Source organism: Ambystoma mexicanum, chromosome 1p (assembly GCF_040938575.1).
Source record: "Ambystoma mexicanum isolate Mex_15411 chromosome 1p, UKY_AmexF1_1, whole genome shotgun sequence".
Lineage (NCBI taxonomy): Eukaryota > Metazoa > Chordata > Amphibia > Caudata > Ambystomatidae > Ambystoma > Ambystoma mexicanum.
This window is the reverse complement of record NC_090921.1, coordinates 184,278,726-184,306,104: the sequence shown is the minus strand read 5'-3', so window position 1 is coordinate 184,306,104 and position 27,379 is coordinate 184,278,726. Positions and strand designations below refer to the sequence as shown.

At 46.9% G+C, this 27,379-nt stretch overlaps 1 protein-coding gene and 1 long non-coding RNA gene across 2 annotated transcripts in view; one reads left to right on the top strand and one right to left on the bottom strand.

Annotated features, from left to right (window-relative positions):
* Positions 1-27,379, top strand: part of DNAH2 (dynein axonemal heavy chain 2) — a 3,498,763-nt gene that overhangs the window by 1,171,991 nt on the left and 2,299,393 nt on the right. The window contains exon 25 of the mRNA XM_069646273.1: positions 18,804-18,965. Within this exon, the coding sequence (XP_069502374.1) occupies positions 18,804-18,965 (162 nt within the window). The remainder of the gene's footprint in view (positions 1-18,803; positions 18,966-27,379) is intronic.
* The window catches only part of LOC138567786 (uncharacterized), a 401,922-nt gene that overhangs the window by 350,931 nt on the left and 23,612 nt on the right, over positions 1-27,379 (bottom strand). The window lies entirely within an intron of this gene.

The window sequence follows — 27,379 nt, the reverse complement described above, 5'->3', positions numbered from 1 at the left end:
CTCAATGGCCCGAGGATAAGAGAATAACGCTTTTCTACAGAGGCCTGCGTGGAGAGCTCAAGGATGTGTTAGCTCAAGTTGTGAACCCTCCACAAGAATGTTCGGACTATATTGACTTAGTCGTCCAATTGGACCACAGATTACAGAACAGGAAGGCTGATCGTTCTAAATGTGATACCCGAGTGTTTTCTAAACCACAGACTTCTACTAAGGGAGCTGACACTGTGGAACCCATGCAAATAGGGGGGATGAAAGGTCCTTTAACCCAAAAGGAGCGGGAAAGAAGAAGACAGCTGCAATTATGCCTCTATTGCGGGAACTCGGGGCACTTTCTTCGAGACTGTCCAGTGAAACCAGCTAAGAAGGCTGTAGGAGCCGCAGATTCCAGTACCTCAAGTTCCGAGCAGGGAAACGACCTAGCCCGGCAAGTGTAGAGGTCCTCTTGCCGAGCGTTAAGATCTGTCCCGTGACCTCGCATTTCGTGGTGCCCATGGTCCTCATTAATCCTGCACGTCCGGATCGTTTGCATGCAATTGAAGCTTACATCGACAGCGGAGCAATCGGCAATTATGTGGACCGTGAAATGGCATCAAGGATGAATCTACCCCTTGTCCCTAAGGCAGTAAAAGACGTCATTACTACAGTGGATGGCACGGAGATAGCCTCCGGACCAGTAACGCACGCCACCCAAGAAGTGACGCTAGTGAGCCAAAATGGACACCGGGAGAAAATCGTGTTCGATGTGATCAAGGCCCCTCAGTTCCAGATCATTCTGGGAATCCCTTGGTTAGAGAAGCACAATCCTCAGATCAACTGGTGAGCAAAGACGGTTCAGTTTCCAGAATGTTTTACCACTTGTTATCCTCGGCCTGAAGTTTCAGTGGCGGCGATCTCTTCAGAGGTTTCCACATTACCTCCTGACTACCAAGAATTCCAAGATGTCTTTCGGAAGGGTCAAGCTAACACCCTGCCTCCTCATAGGTCTTACGACTGTCAAATAGACCTGATACCCGGAACAACTCCTCCTTGCAGTAGGATTTATGCCCTCACCGAGCCAGAGAATCTTCACCTCAGGCAATATCTGGACCAATACCTAGCTAACGGGTTTATCCGTCCTTCTAAATCTCCAGCTTCCTCGGCTTTGTTCTTCGTTCCGAAAAAGGAAGGAGACCTTAGAACTTGTATAGATTACCGCGCCCTGAATCAAATCACCGTTAAAAACAGATACCCATTACCTTTGATCCCTGAACTCCTGGACAAAGTCAAAGAAGCATGCATATATACAAAGTTGGATCTCAGAGGAGCCTACCACTTGGTACGAATAAAAGAAGGCGATGAGTGGAAGACGGCCTTTCGCACCAAGTATGGGCTATTCGAATATCAAGTGATGCCCTTTGGACTTTGTAACGCTCCTGCCGCTTTCCAGTATTTTATCAACGATGTCCTTAGAGAACTCATAGATGTGTGTGTTGTTGTCTACATTGATGACATCCTTGTCTATTCATCATCTGAAGAGGAACATCAGAGACACGTTAAAAAGGTTCTCGAGAGACTGCGTCAACATAACCTTTTTGCCAAGCTTGAAAAATGCGTTTTCAACGTAACTGAAGTTGAGTTCTTGGGATTCATATTGTCACCTAATGGGGTTCATATGGATTCAAAGAAGGTCGATGCAATCATCAAGTGGCCATCACCAACCTCGGTAAAAGGAGTTCAAAGCATGTTAGGCTTCGCTAACTTTTACCGCAGATTCATTCCTGAATTCTCGCGGATAGTCCAGCCCATCACCGCTCTGTTAAAGAAGAACAAACGTTTTGAATGGTCTACTGAAGCAGAACAAGCTTTTCAGGATTTAAAAGCTAAATTCATTTCTGCTCCTGTTCTAAAACATCCTCGCCCAGAACTCCCCTACATCGTGGAAACGGATGCTTCTAGTCTTGCTATGGGGGCAGTGTTATCACAAAGAGATCCGGTCACACACCAATTACATCCAGTAGCCTTTTGGTCCCGCAAATTCTCGGCTTCCGAAATCAACTATTCAATTACAGACAAGGAACTTTTAGCTATCAGATCGGCCTTTAAAGCCTGGCGGCATTATCTTTTGGGAGCCAGACACACAGTCACCGTAATGACTGATCACCGCAATCTACAATATCTGAAGACGGCCAAAGCTCAGTCTTCCAGACAGCTTCGTTGGGCTCTGTTTCTGGCTGAGTTTGACTTTATAATTACTTATCGACCCGGCAGTAAAAACGGAAAAGCCGATGCCCTCTCTCGGATGGGAGTAGATGAACATTTGACCAATCCAGAACCAATACCCATAATCCCAGAACAAAGGCTTTTGGGGTTGGTCAGCGCTCAATCCTTTGAAGACATCAAGACTACAGTCAAGTCACTCCTAACTCCGGCCGATTTGCAGGACTGGCAATTAAAGGGAAAAGAATTCTCAGTGGATCAAGACCTACCATATTTCCAAGGGCGATTGTACTTGCCCTGTGAGAAAATACAAAAACAAGTAATTTCCGGTTATCACGACTCTCTAATGGAGGGTCACCCTGGCATTACCAAAACCATGGAAAAGATCAAGAGACATTTCTGGTGGCCATCATGGAAGAAGGATATTAGAGACTTTGTAATCTCCTGCGGTGTGTGTGCCCAGAATAAAAGTCAGAAGGAGAAACCAGCCGGCCTTTTACACCCTCTGGATATTCCTCCCTGTCCATGGCATACCCTGTCCATGGATTTCATCACGGACTTACCTCCATGCTCAGGGTATAATACCATTTTAGTAGTCGTGGATCTATTCTCCAAGATGGCTCACTTCATTCCCCTGAAGGGCCTACCTTCGGCTTCGGTATTGGCCCGGGAATTCTTAGAAAACATCGTTCGGTTACACGGTTTTCCCTCGGTTTTAATCTCCGATAGGGGAAGTCAATTCATCTCCCACTTTTGGCGAAGTTGCTGTCGTCTAGCCCAAATTGATGTAAGACTTTCAACCAGTCACCATCCCCAAACTGACGGACAAACCGAGAGGACAAATCAGACTCTAGAGCAATATCTGCGTTGCATGCTCCAACAAACTGAAAACCCTTGGAAGGATATTCTTTGGATCGCTGAATACGCTTACAACAATTTGACTCATTCTGGAACCGGGAAGACTCCCTTCTTCCTATTATATGGACATCATCCTAGAACCTCTAATCTGGATCCTCCCCAAGAATTCGAAACACCTGCTGTGGATCATTTGCACTCTGAGATTACCCGTGCTTTTAAAGAAGCCACTGCCCATCTGCAAAGAGCTAAAGCTCAAGTCAAAAAGGGAGCAGATTGACACCGTAAAGAGGCCCCTCACTACGCAGTAGGAGATTGGGTCTGGTTATCCACTAAGCACCTGCCTCTGAAAGGACCCCGCACCTTCAACCCGGGATACCTTGGACCTTACCCCATCTCTACCATAGTTAATCCGGTGGCGGTCAAATTGGAATTACCTGCGCATATGAAAATACATCCAGTATTCCATGTCTCCTTATTAAAACCAGTACAACCAGAAACCCGATTGACTGAACTCCCAGAACCTGTTTTGGTAGACGGAGAACTCGAATTCGAAGTAAAGAACATTCTAGACTCCAAGATCTCCAAATCTAAGTTATATTATCTGGTTGATTGGAAAGGATACGGCCCCCAGGAAAGGTCTTGGGAACCCTCAGAATATGTCCACGCACCTCGTCTGGTCAAGAGATTCCATCTGAATCACCCCGACAAGCCAAAACCCCCGGAGAAAACACGCTTAGGAGGGGCCTTGAGGGGGGGTACTGTCATGATCACTGCTTCCAAGGAGCCAGGACAAGCCCAACGTCCTTGGAAGCAGGCCCCTAACCCTAATCCTAGGCACCAGCCGGTCCCCGCTGGGACCTTTTGGACCTTGTCCTGGCGCCGGTGGCACCAGGCTCATCAGAATCATCGGTCCCGGCACTGGAAGCGCCGGGCTCATAATATGTGTGCAGATGCTTGGGTGGACTTACCTGCAGCAGACCATGCTGCTTACTTACCAGCCTCTTAGAAGTCCTCTGTGAACAGGAACTACTTTCTTACCTGGGTGGGACAAGCTCCACTCCCTGGATTCAGCACTGGAAAGCTTCTGGAACTGGAACTCTTTTCTTACCTAGGCGGGGCCGTGGAGGAAGACGCCTCATCACTCCAAGGCTATTTAAACCACACCCGATAGACGAAACGTGCTTCGCGTTATTCTGCATCTGCAGCAGAACGCTCACCGAGTCTGTTCCAGCCTTTCTTCTTACGATCCCGAATCTGCAAGAATCATACTCACCATTCCTGCATCCTGAATCTGCAAGAAGCATACTCACCATTCCTGCATCCAGTCGACAGCAGCACCTGCAGAGACAAGAAACAGCAGGTTAGCAAGGCAGCCTTAACTCGCAGTGCTACTCACCTGATCCATCGGCTGCGGTCATTTTCGGCACGCTGCACCTCCGCCTGCGAAGACAAAAGCATTGTCACTACTTACCGGCACTCCGTGAATTCTGGATTTCTTCACACTGCATCGCCGCCTGCGGAGATAAAAGCATTGTATCTACTTACGGACATTCCGCTGTTTCCGGCGCTGCAAACCAACTTCTGAAAGACAAAAGAAGAGACATTAGACAGGTATTTACTTACGCCCATCGCGCTCTTCGCAATAGAACGCCTGCTCTTCAGCACGAACTACGCTGCAAGGAAAAGACAGTTAGAGCGCTTGCATTTACTCATGCATTTCCAGGCGCTTCACTCCATCTTCCTCAAGAGTCCTGCAAGACAAAAGGGAGAAAAGCATTATACGAAGTCCTGTTCAATGTTAACGTGCCTTGCACCTAAAGACTATAAAGACTAAAAAGGTGTCTGGAAACTCACCGCTCGTGCAGTTAACGACGGTAACGGTCTTCTGAGTCCAAGAGGCCTATGTTTCACCAGTGAAGGAACTGGCAACAGCGCCCTGCACCAGACGCAGATGGAGAGCCCAGCATTCACCTATCTAAGGTGAGCACGTTGACCTGGGGGCTCTACGGAGAGGGAGAGAGAGGAAGAGGGACATTGAACAACCCAGACAATTAACCCCCATATTCTTTCACCTGCAGAAACCTCACCCTACGAGTTCGACACACAGTGCGAAGAGGTTCGACCCCAGAAGCCCATCGGGTTCTGCACATCACCTTTCGAGTCACAGACACCTTCCTGCCAAGATCAGCGCCTCCGTGGGAATCAGGTGAGCGTTACAGCTATATGGAGACAACTACCATCAGATGACAATAGGTCCGAGCTTAGCAACATATCCTCCCACTACAAGAAGGAAATGCTCCTAGCCAAACAAGACACTTGCAATAAGAAAATCTTGCAAGCCAACTCAAGCATAAAAGAAATATTCATAATCCTTAAATAACGTGAAACTCCTATCGCTTTGTCGGACATATGTGTGAAGGACAACAACTGGTGCACTAGCATTCAAAAAGCTTTATCTAACAAAGTAGCAACTCCAGGATAAGATCAACAAAAAAAAGACAATCTTCACAACTCAATCCCACTACCTGGTCTGCCCACTCCCACACACAAACCCACACACCGTTTCAGCTTCACCAAAGTATCTATCCTAGAGGTTGAAAGTCATCCTCACCCTTAAACCTTCTAACTGCCAAGAAGACCCATGCCCAGCCCAGATTCTCAAAGATGCTTCCAGAGACCTATCACCTTTCATATCGAAGCTAATTAATGTATCTTTTTCCACTGGCACTATCTCCAGCATTCTCAAGGAGTCCTGGGTATTCCCACTACTCATAAAACAATCACTAGACCCTACCATACCCAAAAACTATAGACCCATCACCACAGTTCCCTTCCTGCTTAAAATCTTAGACAGGGCAGCATACCTCCAAATACAGAAGTATCTAGAACAAAACCATCTCTTAGGAGTCCATCAGTTAGGCTTCAGGCCCCAACATGGGAACGAAACTGCGCTGACAGACCGTAAGGCCCAAATCGACGCACTCTGGGACAATGGAAAGACTGCCTTGCTGCTTTTACTTGATCTATCAGCGGCGTTCGATTTGGTAGACCACAAAGTCCTCTGTAACCATCTGGATTCGACTGCGCACTTCTCGCAAGAAGCAATAGGCTGGATACAATCCTTCCTGAATAATACGACCATGCATGTCTTTTCACCATCAGCATCTGCCAACCCGATGCCTATCACCTGTGGGGTGCCACAGGGCTCATGTGTCGTACCCACTTTGTACAACATATTTACTAAGCCCCTTTTTGATGATCTGTATGATTTTGGTATCACCTACACTAACTATGCAGATGATACCCAGATCCTCATACCATTGACGGGAGATTATGACAAGGATTTGGCCTTGGTGAAAAGGGTTTACCTCATCATCCAGGCATGGATGGCAACTCATGGTCTATGCTTGAATGATGACAAAACTGAACTCCTCATCCTCGGCACCTCCTCTAATCTTAACAATCTTGGCCACAAATACACTAGCTTCAACCTCGATGGCGACACCACCAAAGATAATAAAGAAGTTAAAACATTAGGCTTCTACTTTGATGCCACCCTTTCCCTCACCAAACAGGTCAACGCCATGGCCCCCGCCACTGCTTACACCTGTAAGCTAATTAGAGCTGCCAAGCCCTTCCTCTCCACGCACAGCTGCACTAACTTGACCAAAGCCCAAATTGTATCAAAACTGGGCCATTGTAACGCCCTATATCTGGGGGCCAACTAGTATATCATTAGTAAAATCCAGATTCTACAAAATAACGCAGTTAGAGCAGCGCTGGGTATAGCTAAAAAAGATTACATTTCAGTGACAAGGAGAATGAATAATTGGCTCACCACCAATGATAGAATCTTGCTAAAAACGGCCTCACTTACACATAAGTGCCTAAACATTTAAGATTTAAGATTTAAGAGACAATCATCTAACCGTCCAACAAGAATGTCCAACACCAATTTCCTGACGGTACCCAGGTTTAAGCTTTCCAGAACTGGAGGGTGCAGCTTCTCAGTTAAGGCCGCTCAGCTGTGTAACTCCCTAGCCCCTACCTTAAGGGCCGACCAAACATACCCTCTCGTCAGATACAATATCCTCAAATGGATTAAAGAAAATGACCACTAAAACACTGGGCGACTCCCGTCGGCTCCACTCTTTTATCCTACACTGTATATAAAGTCCCTTCTCCACAACACACTACCGATAGCTCATCCCTATCTCCACCTGTATATATCATCTAAGGTCTGCCGCAATACTCTACCACTCATGTCGGCTGTATTTCTATCTGTATATTATGCCTAAATGCTTTTGACCTCTTGACTGTTCTGAACCTCTTGACTTTTATCTGTGTCGTACATACCCATTGACTTTATCCTCATTATATTTTCTTGTACAGCATTGTAACCAAGCTGAAAATATTCTTGTCGGTTTATGCGCCCTGATACCCTAGGGTCTGGTGCGCATTATAAGTAATAAAACAAACAAACATTGTAGCGTAAATGTACGAAATTGACATCCACTGCACGTATGTGTACAGCTCCTATAAACGATAAGCATTAATTCTGCATAATATATAGATAAATCTTAAAAAAACATCAATATCGAGGGGCGTGGCTTGAAGCGACCGACTAGAATGCACCAGTAAAACTATCTGTCCAAATATGCAAACAGAGCAAATTGGCAAGTTTAAGGCATGGCGTGCACTGACAGACTCCCGGCCATCATCAGTGCCCGAATCGGGAGGTCTTTGTATCGAGAGGTACTCGCAACACACCCTGTGACGGAGGAGCCAAAATGGCGGGCGCCATCCCGACCCACTATCACCCCTGGGTGTGAGCGCTCCTTCGGACTATGGGCTCCCTCAATCTGAGACCCAGCAGGGGCCTCTGTTATTCCAGCACAGCATAATCCCCGGTCGCGGCGGGCTTGGGGGCGGAGCTAGATCAGACAATGGATCTGTAATGAATGAACCCCCCAGCAGGATACTCAAATCGCATGGGAACCCCCGACATCCCGCCTCTACGGAAGACCCGCAGACACACATGCAGCAGACAGAGCTACTCTCCACAGCCGGTGGGTGCCGGAGAAGCTAACGAACCCCCGCTGCAACACCGAAAAGGAAATTAAAGGGGAAATGCCAGCAATGCAGCAGCAGTAGACCTGCAAGCTCCCCATGCACATGGCTTCGTTTTCGAGGAAAACGAAGGCGAGCCCGGATATGCTGCATATTGAAAGCAGGATGGATCCCATCTAAACAATCCCGCAGCCTCTGTGCCCAGGGAAAGCGACTACAATCTCCCGCCTGAAGCCTGTGGTAACCTGTACCCCTCCTCGATGGCGGGGGATGCCTGGAGCAATCGGTCCCACACTCCTGACTAACAGCCTGAAGGTAGGGCAGCACATCCCGTGCAGCCCAGCATTCCCTTTTGCGCAGCCCAGCTAACCCCTCTCCTCCATTACATTGGGGAAGAGGGTGACACCACATGGGGGCCCGGCCCTATTTGAAACTGCAGACCTACATGCGGCAGCAGCAGCCCCAACAGCGGGTCCCGATATAGACAGCACCAACGCCACCACGTAGCTTCCATGCAGCCTGCAGTCCCCGGGCCAAGCACAATCTGAACGGCCTCTCGGATGCACATGCTATCAGCGTGAGGGCTGGATCGGATTCCATTCCCACCCGCCCGAGGGCCTGACCTCCCTAACAATCCAACGAACCGGGGACAGAGCAACAGGAGGTCCCGAAGCCCCCCGGAAAAGGAATAGACATGCTTACCACCCACGAGGCGCCTACATAAGGTCAGGCAAGAAAGCACCAGGAGTGGGGGTCCGAGCACCTTCAGCACTTATCACACACACAACAGAGCTCCCGATGGGGGGCTGACACTGCCAAAACCTCTGCAGTGCCCTACTAAATCCCAGGAAGGGACAGCAAACCCAGCACTGAAGCAAAGGCACCCACGACACAACCGTAGCACTGGCCTCCAGGAGGAATGGTCAGCCAAAAAATATCACTCTGCTTGCGCTCCATAAACAGATTGGGGAGCACTGGTAGTGGAGGACTCACCATGCAGGAGCAGAGATTGTAGGGGCACAATAGCTAAAAACCCAAAATCAGCGAAACAGGCAGACATTTCCACGCTGTTGACAGCCTCCGCCGCAGAAAAAGTAAAGAGGGAGAAGCGGAGTGAATCTATGGCCCCAGTAGTATAGCCAGAGGCTGCAACCGGCCTCACGGCGCAAGCTGTCAGAAAAACGAATCTTCAAGAACTACTGGCAGCCATCACCAAGGAGTACCAGAAGGGCACTGAAGAAGTTATGAGCAAAATCCCAACCCTAGACAAGCGCGTAAGCGAAACTGAGAGCAGAACAACGGAAATTGAAACCAAAATATACGAACAAAAATCGGGAAGGGAACAGATAGGATCTAGACGCTAAAGGCCAGATGCAAAGCCTTGGAACTCAAACAGGAAGATGCAGAAAACTGCTCCCGGCGCAACAACATCCGCCTACGGGGGATCCCATCATCAGTTACAGACGCAGAACTGGAGCTCTATACAATGGACTTATTCTGCTTGATCCTAACCCTGCCAGACGAAGCAACCCTTAAACTTGACAGGGTACACAGAACTAGGACGAAACAAGACTCAACCACCCCGCCGGACATACTAGTGAGAGTACATTTCTACAAACTCAAGGACAAAGTAATGCAGGAAGCTAGAAGCTCAGCGCGCATTAACTTCAGGGACGCCTCCATCTCCCTATACCAGGACCTAGCAGCAGCAACACTCCTGAAAAGGAAATCCCTGAAACACATTACAGAGTGGCTACGAAAGAAAAGAATCCCATACCGCTGGGGGTTCCCTACTGCCTTGAACTTCACCTGGGAAGGCAAATCCTGGTTAAAAACCACACCCCAAAGGAGGCAGAGAGGTTCTTGAACCCAGAGGCAGACGAAGACAATACTGAGAAAGAAATGCCCTCCCTCGAAGGCACATCGAGAGACCTGGCAAAGTCCTGGACCCGAGTGGAGAGACGATGCAGGATCAGGGGACCTCTGCCCAAAAGTAAGAGAAACAACAAAGACTGAGAGGGAGAGGGCCTCTGGAACTCACACTATACCAGATACAAGTCGCTGTAACTCAGGGCGGCATCTAACTGGACACCCTCAGCTACAAAACTGATCAACTAGGGCCTGGCAAAGCCCCATGGTCTCTCCAATACAACTCCTCTCCAGAACAACATAGCACACCAAAAACAGGCCCGCAGATACAGAGGTGCCCAGACCCAGGCGATAAAAGGGCTGGGCCAGACAAAACGTGAACCCAATTACTTGCCAAACGCAAATACCAAGTTTTATCCAAAAGTTACAAGAGGCTCGGTTGCCTCCAAGAAAGTTGGTTACCATGGCCTAGCCAACTTCCCCATTGGTTGCGGGCTGCTCCTGACAACCTGGTTTTCAGGGCACAAGGGGTAGGGGGTGAGGGAAGTTGGGGAGGGTAGGAGTCTCAGCAGGGGGCAGAACAGAAAGGCATTTGCCAAAATTTGCTTAACATTTTGCAACTCGAAAACAACTGTTAAAGCTAACCGCACGCAGAACCCAATCTTCTGCAGAAATCACTGGGGACAAGTAAGCAGAATCACAAGGTACCTCCTAGATGAAGGATTGTAGCAAAGAACTCACTATGACAACATGGAATGTACAGGGACTGAACTCTGAGGAAGCGAAAATCGGTCGAACGCAAATTGTCCCAGCTATCAGCGGACATTGTCTGCTTACAAGAAACTCATCTCCTGGAGACGGATAAAAAGCGAATCAACTTCAAGCGATACCCGAGGCGATATTACGCCATAGCTGGTCAGAAAAAAAGGGGGGGTAGCCCTACTAATTAGCCGAGAGGTCCCCCTCACACAAATTACAGTAAAGCGAGATCCAGCGGGGAGATACCTCCTGGGAACAACGTTTACCATAGCAGTTATGTACTGCCCAAACAACGCCGAAGATCGTTTCCTGCGCAGCATCCTCCCAACCATTACCACATTTGCAGATGGCCGCTTGCTAATTGGGGGCGACTTCAACCTGATCCCCGACCCATGCAACAATAAAACACTGCCACCCATCAGGGAGGATTTTACGCAGGCAATAGGGCTAGCTGAGCTCCTAAGGGAAACCTGAACCGTAGACATCTGGAGGCTTGCCAACAAGGGGGCCCACGACTGCACGTTTTATTCACATGTGCACAAGGGCTTCTCCAGAATTGATCTATTGTTAACATCCAGCATTCTCTTCCCATTTATCGAAGATATACAAATTGGCCACAGAATAATATTGGATCATGCCCCAGTGATTGCCTGTGTGTGAGTGCAGGGCCTGCCAGACCCCCCCCACAAAGGTCCTGGAAACTACAGGACCATATCCTAACAGATATAGCAATCGGTAGCGAGCTGTCTGAATCCCTCACAAATTACTTCACAGAAAACACAGCAAAAAGCACCTCCGAGGCAACTGTCCGGGATGCAGTGAAGCAAGTGGTGAGAGGGGCAGCAATCAACTGCACAGCAGCGCACAGAAGAATAAATCAATTACAGCAATCTAAGCTAGAGAAGAAGGCAGGAGAGCTGGAAGAAAGCTTCAAAAGACAACAAACGACCAAAATAGGTAGTGAGCTTAAGAAGGCAAAAGCAGCTCTGGAAATGCACCTGGCGGACTTGTCGGAGAGAGCACTAGCATATACCAGACAATATTACTACTTAAACAAGGCAAACCGTCTTTTAGTGCATTAACTTAAAAAACTGCACACAAAGAACAATATACACATTCTTCAGGACCCGAGCGGTAGGCCCTGCTACTCAGAGAAAGAGAAACTGGAGACAGAGCACCACAGGAAAGTTATGTCTGGCACCCCAACAGACAAGGCAGCACAGTTCTGGTACCTGCAAGCTACCCTAAAGGTACGTTAAGTTCTCACCCTCAACTAGAGTCTCTGGAGCTCCCAATAACCAAAGAGGAAGTAGCTGAAATAATACGGACCCTAAAAAACACAGCCCCATGCCCCAACGGGATCACAGCCCTGTTTTACAAAACATTTGCTCACATATTAGCCCCAAACCTGGCATCCACATACAACACATTTCTCTCTACAGACTGCATCACCCCCTCAATGTAGGAATCCCTTACAGTGCTCATCCCAAGGCCAGGGAAAAACCCACAGCATTGTGCATCATATATGCCTATCACACTAATGAATAAAGATGCTAAAATGTTCTCAAAGATCTTAGCACACCGATTAGCAAAGGTCCTCCCAGAATTGATCCATCCAGACCAAACAAGATTAATCCCAGGTCGCAGCACACAGGACATTAGACGCACCCTAAACATAATAGAAACAGCAAATAGGACTGGGGTGGAAATGGCAATACTTTCACTTGACACACACACAAAGCGTTTGACATGTTGGACTGGGGATATGTAAAGGAAACACTAACCCACTTCGGGTTTGGCCCGAAATTCCTGCACTGGACCCTAGCCAACTATCAACACCCCGACACATCTCTTAGAATAAACGGCACTAGATTGCCCAAAATCGCCATAACCAGAGGCACACAGAGGTAAAAGGGGAAGCTTACAAAGCGGCTATGTACGCAGATGATGTCCTCCTGACCGTGACCCAGACTGAGAATTCCATGAAAGCCCTATAGTAAGAAATTGAAGCATTTGGCGAAGCATCAGGGTTTAAGGTCAATTTCACAAAATCAATTAGCGGTAGGTGTTAACATTCCAAAGAACCTTAGGGAGACACTGGCATCTAGGCATCATACCCTGTGGGCAAAATCCTGTATCAGCTACCTTGGAGTCCAGTTCCCAAACAAAATAGAGATAACATATTGTGTAAACTTCCCTCCACTATTCAAAGAACTGCATAACGATCTGTTATGCTGGCAGAAACGAGAAGTGTCTTGGATGGATGTAATCATGGCTCTAAAAATGAACCTGTTGCCAAGATGGATCTATCACTGCCTGGCACTTCCAATTCCCATTCCTAAAAAACACGAATAGCTAAAAGAATAATGCTCCGGGGAATGGGGATGGGCAGTCTAGGGGTGCCGGACACCGCCAGATACTGCCTCGCAGCGCAGCTCTCACAGGTCTTCATGTGGAAAATAAGCACCAACCAACCTCGCTGGAAGAAGCTAGAGGAAGACCAAAGCCGGGTCCAATTAGAATCTCTTCCACACATCGCAATACCCCCAGGACCCACCCAACTCTGCCCACTAACAGCCATCAGAAACATGGTGGAAAGCTGGAAAAAGGCAGCTTGCCGATGGGACTGTGGGAGCACTGTGGAACCACTGTCCCCAATCTGGGATAACCCCGACTTCACCCCGGTAATACTGCCAAACGGTTTCGACAAGTGGAGAGAAGGGGGCCTGAAGCAAATATCAGACTAACATTTAAAACATGTAAAACAAAATTCCAGGTGTCAGAAACTGAAAGGTTCCGCTGTGCGCAGCTCAGGCACTAGCTATCCCACAGCAATATAAAAGCACACAGGGCAGTGTTAGGGAAAATTCTCTGTAAGGCTAATTTCCCAAACCTAGTGAGTCCCCCAGCAGCTTTGCTGGATTTTTGGTTTTTTTTTCTCTCCTGCTAAGAGTGAGACTCTTTTGCTCCCACTCTGATTTGCTCCCACATGATTTGAGGTGTTCCTTTAACTTTCCATGTGTTTTATGGGGTCTTTACTCCATAGAGTCTCATGTGTTTTTTTGATATGGGTTACACAGCACCCTCCGTGCCGTAACCCAGGGGTGTCGTAGCGACCCCCCAACATAGACTCCATACCCTGGAACTGACTACTGTCTCCCAGGGCATGTAAAGTCACCATTGGCTTTGCTAGTCCCAAATTATGAACAGGACCAGTACAAACCATCATATTGTGGATGTACTGGTCAGGGCAATTCGATTGCCCAAGGGTCTGTTGTTCGAGGGGGCACGTCTCCGTCCCCCCTGATCGAGTTTTAGCTGGTGGCAGCAGTGGATACTACTTTTTATATTCGACCGCAAATATATCTCTATGGGATTTTCCCATTGTTCGAGGCTACCAACTTTAATTATTTAATTCTTATAGCCTCGAACATACCGCCGGTTTATTTATTTAATATGAATTCACCGGTTGGTATTTTTTGCCAGAACTCGATTCTAAAATGGCGTTTGTGTTCTCTTCTGACTTCAGCCCAAGTCGAACCCTTTGTTCTACTTTTTCGCGGGCTTCTCCACAGAAGCCTCCAAAAGTGGTGCCACTCTGTCTGGGTACCAAAGGGGTTGTGGGAGGGGGTTTAGGCACCCTGGACTGAGTTACCTTGGTGACTCAAGTCGCACTCTTGTGTAATTGGCCCAAGTGGTGAGCCGCCCGGCTCACCACTTAGCATGTTTGATTGACAGCTAGGCTGAGTGAATGGGGTGTGTTGCATAAAAGCAGGGCTTTGGGGACTGGAACTTCAGAAGTCGCCACAGGACCTAAGAATCCGAGGAGGGAGAAGTTGAGCTGACCTGCAGCGACAACACCACTGGTGGAGCCCTGCTGAACCGTCTCACCACTTTCCCGACGACAGAGGAGATCTCCAGTCCGGAGAGTCTTCTTCCTTTGACTGGTGGGGATAACCAGTTTTGCCTTCTTTTCACCTTCCTGGAGCATCTCGTGGCCGCCTTGCCCGTGCCAAGCACCCCGGCATCCGGAATACCACGGTTTACCACTACCGCGAAGAGAAGGGTAGTACCTTTGTACCGGAGAACTCCGCGGCTGGTTTCTTCCCTGGCAGTGCAACGACCTTCATCTTTCCTCCACGGCGAGACCTCTTCTTCCTCTGGACGAAACACCGACTTGCACCTGCTGCCAGGAACAACTGCCCCCGCTGGAGCTTCCTTCACGCTTAAGGTACTGTGTCCCGACTGGCTTCCCTTGCGACAGATCGTTCGGGGTGACAGTAAAGCCTCGACTTTCTAACCTGGGCTGGCCTGGGACAACCTGGCTAACTTTGCCTGAGTTTAATTTCATCCTTTTGAACGCACTATCTACAAGACTCTTTGGGCATAACCCCACTGTGTGAACCTGGACCCCTTCTGTGTGCTCTCTCCAAGAGTGGGCCCTGCAATTGACTTCCTTGCTCTCCAGTAGAACTCTGCCTATCCTGCCTTACTGTGGTTCTGTGTAAAAGTATTGAAACTTGTGGGCTTCCTTAACTCTGCCTTTTTCCTCCCTTTCTTTACAACTTATTAGAGTGTCATTTTATGTTAAGCGCTCACCTCTGTCTGAAAATAAGTGGTGTTTCTCACTAAGACTTGTCTAATAAGTGAATAGGGTTGTATATATATGATAGTGACTGTGTGCTGAATTTACTTACCTCGTTTTTGCTAGTGTGTTTTTAAATAAATAATTATATACTTTTACACCAAAGCTCTGGTCAGTGTTTGTTTGTGCTACTGTGTCTCTGTACCTATTGTGTATACTCTGCATACTGCCAAACTCTTCTTGAGGGAAGTCTGACTGCTCAGCCACAGCTACCAAGTGAATCTGTGTGGTACAGACTGCTACCAAGTGGGTTTACTGCCAAACACCTGTAGTCTTAAATCTTTTGCAGTGGTCCCTAAGGGAACTGCACAGGTTTCTGCCCAACAGGCAGGCAGCCAACAGCGCTAGAACGCACCCTGCCAGCAAACACCACTACAGGCAAGATATCCACCCTACACAGACTATTAGAGCGGACCCCGACAAAAAAGAAACCTATATGCAGAAATGGGAAAGGGACATAGGAAAGGAATTGAGCTTGGAGGGATGGAGCCGAATCTGGACGCGGATGACCAGGAGCTTAAAATGTGTCACTAACAAAGAGGGAGCGATCAAAGTCGGCTACAGGTGGTACTTGACACCAGAGATTCTAATTAAAGCAACCCAGCAATCCCATTGCAATGCTGGAGAGGCTGCCCAGACACAGGCACATTGATTCACCTTTTATGCGCATGTCCGAAAACTACACAATTCTGGAAAGAAATATTAGAACAAATCTGATTAATCACAAGATTGGTAATCCCATGCGACTTGGGAATAGTCCTACTGGGAGCTACGGGCGAACGGCATATTCCAGTTACTGGCCGCCTAGCTGACCTATGCTCTCACCTACTCACAGCAGCAAAAATCTTGATAGCCAGACTATGGAAACACACTGAAGAAATTCTACAGTGTTTGGGCGCCCTTCTTAAAGTATGCAGAGCAATTTCCGGGAGTAACACAGCAACCTCCAACCCTCCGCTGGCTGGCAAAAAATCACTAAGACGGCAGCCGAGAATCCAAAGGACTCACTTATAAGCCACTCAACGAACTACAGATCCCGGAATAGAGATTGTATGTAACATTGCTTAACTTTAACTTGTATATCCTCTCTCGTAGTTCTATCTTTGTTTTGTTGCAATGTATATTATGCAATTTTTTCACCCTATAATGTTGTAACAAATGTATATTTCATCCTGTAATGTTGTAACAAATATGTATGTAGGACATGCGCCCAGATGCCTCAGGACTTGGCGCGCTATACAAATAAAGAAACTAAACTAGAGATGGAATCAGACCTGCAATTCCCGCCTTCGGCTCCAACCCTATATGCCTGTAACTATTGACTCCTATGTGCCCCAAGATTGAGTAACTACGCTTATGTGTATTGCTGCCCCCTCCTCCTCCCCCCGAATCTCCCAGACTCATATGATTATTTTCTTTTTTCTCTTCTTTTTCTTATGATTTGAATTCTGTTCAATGTTGCATTGACATGTTTGGAAAACCTTAATAAAAAAATCATCAATATCTCAAAATTGGCATCTTGATTTTGTTTTGCTCTGTGCATCAACTCATGATATATAGGTGCATGCAAACGGTTATAGGTTAAAGTTTCGACTCAAAAGGGTCGAATGACAAAAGGGGTGAGTCAATTTGACCGAAAAAAAGGATTGCATTTTTTGTTTTGGGGGGGGGGGTCCCCCAAACACCTGTTTTTGGTGTAAAAACACCTTTTTTACCTATACTAAATAAAAAAAATGGATCCTTTTGTTTTCGGTCGAAGGCACTCTCACCTTTGGCATTCGATCCTTTTGATTTTGTAACTTTAACTGGACACCCATGCAAACATTTTAAATATTTCAGTGGCCAATTTTGAGATACTTTGGCCGAAAAAAATAAATCCCTGCAAGAAAACCCCATATCAAAAGCTTCTCAAAACGCAATCAAAACAACATTGTTTTAAAATACAAACTTGTTAATGAACAATTCTGTAATTTTCCATGCAGCAGTAGCTGCCTTAAAATATCACTGTGGATTTTGTTAGATTTGTTCATGAAATGGTTCCTGAGATATTAAGAATAGTTATTTTCTGAAAACTACATAGGTAATTTTGTCTCAACCTGAACTATGCTTTATGCTGGTGCAATAGTATATCTAGGGCCTCAAAATGAGTTGGGTGGTAATCCTTAAATGCAGTGGTATCAAGGTTACCACTGCATTTAAGGACCACCCAATCATGAGTATGGCGTTTCTAGTAACCATGCCGAAAAAATGACGATTTTTGGCGCAATTACCGCGCTGTGATTCCGCAGATGGTAATTGCTCAGAAAATTCCCCATTGGGTCGAATGGACACAATGGGGAATAACGTTTACTGCCCAACCCGTGATCCAGCAGTAATACTGCTGGACGGGTGAGTGGTAACGCAAATAAAGTTGCGCGGTATCCCAGTCGGGATACCGCCCAACTCGTGATGAGGCCCATAATAGGTCCATGATCTTGCTCCCCCTTATCTCTCCTCTCTTTCTACACTCCTTCCCGCTCCCTTCGCTCAGCTGACCACTTCCTTCTCACTGTTCCTCCTTCCCATGTGCCGCCTCCCGTTTCTGCTCCTTTCAGCTCCTAGCCCCCCTGCACTGGGAACTCCTTACCTCTCTCAATCCGCTCTATACCTACCTTCTCCTCCTTCCGCACTTCCCTGAAATCTCTCCTCCTCCATTCCCCACCACAAAACCCTCCCCTCCTCTCATTCGCTCTCCTTCCCTCGAATCTTCCCCAAGATCCTCTACCTTCCCCTTCCCATACCATCCCTCATTCTCGCCCTCATACCCCTTCTGTCTCCCTCCTCTGTCCCTTCCTCACCCTTCCCTTTTCCCTCACAGTTTAATTGCCCTACTTATTGTTTTGTTGGTTTGGTTCATAATTGTAAATTGCTTGTACTGTTATGATGCTATATGTATTCTGTTGTTAAAATGTAAAGTGTTTTGGATTAAAGCGCTATATAAACACAATAAATACAATGCAATACAATAATATATATCTATACATTTACGTCTATGTGTGTGTATAACTTTAAAAAGTTTTATATTTTTCAGTATTTGCATAGTATTTTCTATGGATAAGTGTGTTGATTTTTTGTCAGCCTGATTTCCCCCCTTAAGCATGACTACTCTGCCATGCTATCATTTTAAGGGAGATTTTGGCTTCCCTTTTATGCTGGGTGGTCTGCCTCACCTTAAGGTTAGTGATTGTACAGCCCACAATAGAGGGTTGTGCAAAAATCGCCTCAAAACATGGGGATGTAAAAAGAAACTGTGATGTGGGATGAGCTATAAAGTAAAAAGAACAAAATCTATGTACTCCATCGGTGTCTTTAGAAATTGAAATTCCCTCAATTCTAATACATGTTCTCTCTCCAATTCTCCCTGTAGGATCTAGAAGCCATAACACAGGTGTGGGAAGCTACAAAGGAGTGGGAAACCAACTGGGCTGAGTGGAAGGTGGGCGGCTTCCAGACACTGCAAACAGAGACTATGGAGAATGTTGCAACAGTGTTGTTCAAGAAGCTGCTTAAACTGGGACGGGAGTTCAAGGTATGTCTCCGTAGAAGATGATTCTTTTAACAGTCCAGTGCAGCCATCTGTTAATGGAATTTGTCAAAAGCATACTGTAGTTTTGTCTAACATGGAATCACAGATTCACATATTTTGCATTTTACGCTGTGGCAAACTGCAGACCACTGGTCAACTAGGAAGTAAAAAGACCACCAGCTCTCACTGTCCTTTTATAGCTCTATATTCCCACCAATGATAGGTGACCGAGAGGAGCAACAGAGGCTTCTGGGGAAGAAGTCACTAACTGCCCAATTCTTGTTGCATGTCAGGGTAGGTGTAAGTCCCCAATGTTTGTTGTTTGGTCTGACACTTTTGGGTGTTTCATTTCATCAACCACAGAGTTTGCATTGAGTCCTTAGAGGACTTTTATCTGGTGGCAACCTCACCCTTTCTGAGCCTATCAAGGAAGTTCTTCTTTCACTGTTAAATATGTCGCTGATATTCCTTTAGCATCCTTGAAGAAATGATGCTGTTAATACATGTGTGTCGTATGGTGAGTTGCATATTGTTTACTTCCTCAAGTCATGGACCATAGTTAAAGCATTGTCTCCAGGAGTTTTACTTCGACAACAAGGAAGCTGGTGTTCAATTGTCATAAATAAGATGAGACTTCTTGTAAGAATAAAACAGGTGATGCTGAGGGTCTGGAAACTTTGACTCTAAGGTCTTGCTAACCATCTCGAAAACTACATTAAATTCAGACAAAAAGCCTCCATCTGATTCTTTGGCTTCTCAGGAATAAGCAGACAATCAAATGGAGCACATCCTCTTTGTCTGCTTAGATGTCTGCAAATGTAATATATGATATTCTCAAATTCCTGATGACAGTTTGATGTCCAAGACATCAAAGACAAAATACTTTGGGCCTCATAAATTCGGCGGTTACTCCGCTGAGGTGGAAATATGAATATCAAAGATGAGGAATAGGTGGAAGGACACAATCCATTCGAAATGTGTTTTGGGTCCTGACGAAAGTGGCAAAGAAGGGATAGACAACCCACCGAAACCATTTGACCAACTTGTGGAACGTCTGCATAATACTCTGCATAAAACTACTGTTTTTATTTTTGGCATGTGAGCAGATAAGTAGGGCTCAATAAATTAGATGTAACCCCCTTCAGCGCTCCTTGATCCGGCTTCTCTGAATTTTTAGAGATTTTTGTAGGATTCTTTATTTACTAATCACTTTGCACTCCTCTGAGATCCTGATCTATAATTAGTCAGAACCAGTTCCTCCTGACTGTCCTCTAACCCTAGAAAGAGGGCGCACCATCTCCGGTTAGAGCTAGTTATCACACAAGGAACATTCAGTGATGGTTGGACAGCCAGTTTAGCTAGTTTTTATAGCTATAAAAAGAAATATACAGTAAGGTTTTTTTTACAACACACATGCCCTGCACTAGCCCACGAAAAACTATGGCTTTCCCGGGGAAGTGCATGACCAAAAAAGTAATTTCCTGACCTGGCATGGCAGGAAGAAGGCTGGCAAACAAAATGGCCAAAAGAACAAGTGAAAAGCTCATGGTACCGCCATGTTAGGACACTAGCCACAGTTAGTAGCCAAATGCAGTAAAGCTAAAATAAAATATAGTCAAAGTAGTGAAAAGGTAACTGCTGCCACCAGCTTGTTTTAGGCACATTTAAAAGTAACAAAAGAACCCTTTTTAGTGTAGTCTAGGGTCATACAAAAGAAATCCTATTGCACTGCATTGGAAGATGCATTATGCAATGTTTAAAGGTTACCCAAACAGGCAAGACAGTAAAGACTAAGTGAAACAGTTTTTCAATACTGACAGGATTTAGGTCTAGTCAGTTTCCCCATAACATATGAGCAAAAGGCCACTGAAGTGCTTCACTTCTCTGTAAAAAGGAGAAAGTTCAAAACCAAAATGTTTGGGGAGGGGGGGATGTGTGTGTGTTATGGGGTCCATAAAATATGGAAGAAAAGTTGCTCCAAGAGGAAGCTTTCCTAACACACGCCGGCCACAGTGGTGGACTCATGTGGCCCTGCTGCGTCCCTCCTGGTCTTCCTCCCGCTGCACTCACATCCTGCCTGTGCAAGTGTGGAGGTTGACGCACTGCCAGCAGTGGAGGTGTCCTGACCAGCGCAGGGCCCAGCCTCTTCGGCATCAGTGGACTATGTACCTGTTGGGTGGATAATGACATGCTGTCATACATGTTAGTGGGCTAGCAAGATACCTATGCAATATGTGGTTTATTCATGTTACACACATTTTGTATGATGGCTATAGGTGATTTCAGGCCAATGGGTACAGCTAATGCTAGGGGGGAATAGTACCTGCTGAGGGTGTACATGGCGCATGCATGTGCACGTTGCCTGTTGGCCTGCAAATGCTGCTTGTTGTTGTGGCAGAGCTGGTGGTTCACTTGCCAACATGGGCTGTCACAGCACGCACAGCTGCTTCTAATGGTTCCATGGCTCCTCATGCCCATTTCCCCCACAGTGCATGTGCATTACTACATTTGAGTCAGCAGCGTCCACAGGAGCAGGAGCTCCTTTCTCCTGGCTGCCGGAGCAGCCCACAAACAACTTCCTGCATCCCCGTTCCCAGAGGCAAGCGGGAGATCTTTCACCGCTACCTACGAGGGTAACCCCTTCACTCCAAACAAGGCCCCACTCCTCAATCCTATGCTATTCGCACTGCTGAGTGCATGATTCCCCTCTGCCTGCATACCTGAGCATTTTACTGCTGCTTTGTGTGTACGAAAAGTACACGATGACAAGATGGCCGCCTGATCGCACCTCTGCCCGGATGTTGAACGCCAACCTGATTGGTCCACCCCACCCAGCCTATCCACTTAACCTATCTTGGGGCACCGGCAGGCATGAGCCGGCCCACAACAAGGCGCACACTAAGGCGCCTGTCCTGTGCCTGTCCGGAGTCGTCAGGGTCCAGGGCCAAGAACTCTGCCCATTTTCTGCAAGTACCACTGTGGTCTCACCGATGCCTTCTCCTATCAACATGTGATCCTAGAGGTCGCCTTTGGAAGCGCCGGAGTGCCCAATATTGCTGCAGCGCTGAGACCCCAAAGAAGAATAGGCTGCCACGCCTTTTCTTGCCGATTCTGCCTCTGCCAGTCCCCTTGGCCCTCACAGGAGAACACCAGCTTGAAGGACCCGCTGCCCCAGGACCACGCACCGTCGCCTTCCAGCCCCCAAGGTCAACGGGTAAGCCCACCACCAGCATATTATGCTCACCCACTTATCCCAAAGCTGGCTAACTCCCACCCCCATACGCTAACCCCTACCACCTGGCTGCCGCTCTACACACCTACTGCCACTGGCCCACACCACTCTGGTCCTGCTTGCTTGCCCTGATAGCATACTGCTCTCGGCTGTACTCCCCCTTCAAACCATACTTTAATTCAATGTTGTCACACCACCTGCACCATTATATGTTTATAGCTTGGCTGCCTCCATCAGCCCTGTCCATTGACACTAGCGTATGCTGGCCACTGCCTTGCACTACCCAGCACGCATCAGTAAACCCATTTTGTGATATTGGAATCTAGGCAGGTTGCCACTGTTTTTACTTAGTGCCTGAACAATACATTTTGCTCCTTTTTCTGATACTCGAATCTAGGCAGGCCGCAACTGTTATTACTTACTGTCTGAACACTGCATTTGGCTCCTTTCTGTATTAATCGAATCTAGGCAGGTTGCCGCTATTATTACTTAGTGCCTGAACAATGGATTTTGCTCCTTTTTCTGATACTCGAATCTAGGCAGGCAGCAACTGTTATTACTTACTGTCTGAACACTGCATATGGCTCCATTCTGTATTAATCGAATCTAGGTAGGTTGCCTCTGTTATTACTTAGTGCCTGAACAATACATTTTGCTCCTTTTTCTGATACTCGAATCTAGGCAGGCCGCAACTGTTATTACTTACTGTCTGAACACTGCATTTGGCTCCTTTCTGTATTAATCGAATCTAGGCAGGTTGCCGCTATTATTACTTAGTGCCTGAACAATGGATTTTGCTCCTTTTTCTGATACTCGAATCTAGGCAGGCAGCAACTGTTATTACTTACTGTCTGAACACTGCATATGGCTCCATTCTGTATTAATCGAATCTAGGTAGGTTGCCTCTGTTATTACTTAGTGCCTGAACAATGCATTTTGCTCCTTTTTCTGATACTCGAATATAGGCAGGCTGCCACTGTCACTATTAGAACACTGCAGTGGCATCTTGCCCACTGGGAGACTATAATTGTGATTTAGTGCCATGTGCTCCCTTGCCCTATGATAGTTGTACTTAGACTTCTGACTACTGACTAGCATTTGAGCAAAACTAACTCACACACAATATGTACTCTCTGCCCGTTCTCATCTGCATAGTTTGTAAGCTACTCACCTTTATGACCACACCTCACCCTTCTACATCAAAGCACTTCCACCACTATCAAATCACCTCAAGTCATCGAGGACACACGAATGAACTACTGCCCATGCCCTCACACACTCCAGACAACACAGCACTGATGATACCTAGCCTCAGACTAGACAGACTCAGAGCCCGCACCCTCTCTATCCGCTACCATGCTATCCCCACTCACATACCACACAGAAATTGCAGACTTAGCTCACGCACCTCTAAAGTGCATACACCCCAGCACCGTGATATTACTTCCACGCTGACTACACCTAGCGGTAACTCCCACTCTCAATGTACCATTGTATCTAAGGCAGACACCCACACCATACCTACAAGAATCTCTAGCCCAACTCCATACAAATGAATGCGCCTTAATCAATGTACGATCACTCAAGGCCCACGCATTAGAAATAAATGATATAATAACTACCCAAAATCTAGACTTACTTGCGATCACAGAGACATGGCTCAACGAAGCTTCCGGCCCAGCCATCTCACTGGCTCTACCACAAGGGTATGCCATTCTCAGACAAGATAGGATAGTCAGAACAGGAGGGGGGGGGGGGTAGCCATTATTCACAAAGAAACGCTCTCCATCAGAACCGTACCCCACCAAGAGGAAGAAAATATTGACATCCTTTCAGTCAAATTAGCACTCTCCCCAAACAGCACAATACATATTCATACCATATACCGTCTTCCCGGCCCAACCACCAATTTCATAGATCAAGTCAATCACCTCTTAGGAAACAACCTTAAAAAAACTACAAAATCACTTCTTATAGGTGACCTTAACCTAGGATTCAACGACCCTAAGGAAAAAAACTGCTATCTCTCTAACCAAAGACCTCCAAAACCTAGGCTTCTCTCAAAAGATCACCTCGCCTACGCATGCCAAAGGACGCACCTTAGATTAGATTATAGATCACAACTGTAACACAGCCATCACCTCCAATACTAGCCTCCCTTGGACAGACCACAACCTTCTCCTATTTGACATCCCTGTCTCACTAAGCGCTAAAGTGCCTACTAAAGCACTGGCGACCCAAACTAGAAGTGCCAAAAAACTTACCGCTGACAACATCAGTGCACTCCTCAATCTGCCATGCCTAGCGCCTCCGTTCTCCGCTGACCCTAACATCCTCGCAGAAATATTCAAAGATACCATCACAATGGCTGTCAACACCGTTGCTCCATTGGAAAACAAAAAAGAAAAAAAATCCTTCCACTCCAATTCCTGGTTCACAGAGGAACTCCAGACCTTGCGCAAAGACAAACGCTTAGCGCTCAAAAATTGGCAGCTTAACCTCTGCGATACCACAAAAGCTATCTTCAAATCCATAGCAAAAAAATACAAAGACGCAATCTTCATTGCTAAATCTGAAGCCTACAATCACCGCATCTCCAATGCTAACTCCCACTCCAAAGAACTCTTCAATATATTCAAAGAACTAACTGTTCCACCTACATGCCCCGATGAGATCGTCAAAGACGAGGTTTGGTGTACAGGCATTCAATCAGCTATGCTCACAAAAATAAACCTTCTCCAAAATAAAATATCCCACCACTTCAACACTCTACCAAAGCAAAGTGCACATGCACAGACAAAACCTAGGGTAAAAGTAAGAAACGTGCCCAAATTTGCATTTACCGAAATCTCCGAAGCGGAGGTCACCGACATCCTCAAACACCTCAAACCTTCACAATGCAAGGGCGATGTATGCCCCCCAAAATCATCAAAGACTGCGCAGAACCACTCGCCCCTCTTCTCACTGCCTTCATCAATACATCCTTCAAAACGGGCATAGTCCCAGACAGCCTTAAAGAGGCCTGGGTACGCCCCCTCTTAAAAAACCCGACATTAGACCCTGCTAACCCTAACAACTACCGACCCATAACCACAGTCCCATTCCTCCTGAAACTACTTGACAAGGCCGTCCACAAACAGATTCAACTTTACCTTGAATCTAACGCAATCCTAGGAAAAAGACAATCTGGATTCCGCAAGGGACACAGAACTGAAACCGCCCTTCTAGACTTAGAAAACGAAATCACCAACATCCTAGATAAAGGCAAGCCCGCCCTCTTCCTTCTCCTTGACCTCTCAGCTGCATTTGATTTGGTAGACCACACTACTCTTACCAGTCACCTGACACACGCTGCACACTTCTCTAATGACGCAGCATCCTGGGTAACATCTTTCCTAGAGGGAAGAGCTATGAAAGTGTTCTCTAACACAGCACATGCAGCACCCTCCATCATCCACTGTGGGGTGCCACAAGGCTCTTGCACTGCCCCCACGCTCTATAATCTTTTTACCAAGCCACTATTTGATAAATTAGACGCTCTGGGGATCACCTACACAAACTACGCCGACGACACCCAGGTTCTTCTCCCACTGACAGGGAATTACCACCAAGACGCCGCCACCCTACAGGAAATCTACTCTACCATACAAGCTTGGATGGCTACCAACGGCCTCTGCTTGAACGGGGATAAGACCGAAATCCTTATTCTAGGACAGAAATCCACCCTCTCCAACCTCAACCCACTGTACATTAATTTCAACATAGACAATTGTATCATCCCAGTCCTATCTTCAGTCAAAACTCTAGGGGTTCACATAGACGCCACGTTATCCATGGACAAACAAGTTAGCGCCAAAGTCTCGGCCTCAGCACTGAGTACCAAACTCATTAGTGCAATAAAACCATTCCTAACCAAGGATAACTGCCTATCCATCACCCGAGCAACCATAGGAGCCAAATTAGTCTATTGTAATGCGCTCCTAGCCGGCACCTCCAACAAAAACTTATCTAGGTTCCAAACAACCCAAAACAACGCTCTCAGAGCAGAAGTCAGCATACCTAAGAAAGAACACATCACGCTAGCCAGAAAGGCAGCTCACTGGCTCCCAGTTAAAGACCGTATCTCTTTCAAAATTCTCACAACCACCCATAAATGCATCAACCTCACAGCTCCCCCTTATTTATCTGACACGATAGGTAGATATCAGTCCACTAGACCTAGAAGAGCACAATACACGAATCAACTAGTAATACCTTGCATCAACATAACTAAAGCAGGAGGCATAGGCTTCCCCTTCATCACACCCAAACTCTGGAATTCCCTACCTACTGACCTCAGAACTGACACATCCCTCTTCTCCTTCCAAAAAAAGCTCAAAACTGCCCTATTGAACTAACCCCGTTCTCATGTTCTCCTGCGGCTCTTGAATTTCTGTAAAAAAAGTATATCTCGTCCAATGTAACCGTATGGACACGAACTGTATGCAACTAAGTATAAGCAACACTGTAACTAGCGCCACAATGTCTTTGGTCTGCTGTGCGCTTAACAAATGCAAATAAATAAATACATTTCCCCACCTTCCCTGGCACATGCGTGTAGTCACAGTGGCATGCTGCAGATTGCCATCATGTGGAATCATGTGGTTGTCCATTGTGCTCATCTATGCTAGGGGATGCATGCTTTTGGCCAGGGCATTCAAATGGGAGTGGGGACTGACAGACATACCGCCATCCCCTTGGTTTGACGCCCCTGCTTCTGCTCTGCCAATCCCCTCAATCCCCTCATCCTGGCCTATTCCTCCCACAGGGTCAGTTAAAGGGGTCCAACCATGTCGCCTCCGCTGGCCGATGTCTTCCACTGGTGTTTGAACAGGAGGCTTCGGACTTGGCCTTCAGGTCGTTCCACTGCTTCCTGCAATCATCACTGTCCCATGGGACTGTACCCACAGTCTTGGCCTTAGCAATCTGGGCAGGCATATGTGACGCCATCCTAACCTGATGTTTTGCATTGCCGAGAGCCATATAGCTCGTCGGCATGGGCCTCCACCTCATCAGTGAGGACCTGCAGCTTGGCCTCACTGAATGTCCACTTCCTCAGGCGTAGATCGTAGACCATCCCTTTCTCCTGGGACATGATGACACTCCCTTCTGGGTCTGGATGGCTACAAGAAGTGGGGGTTTCAGA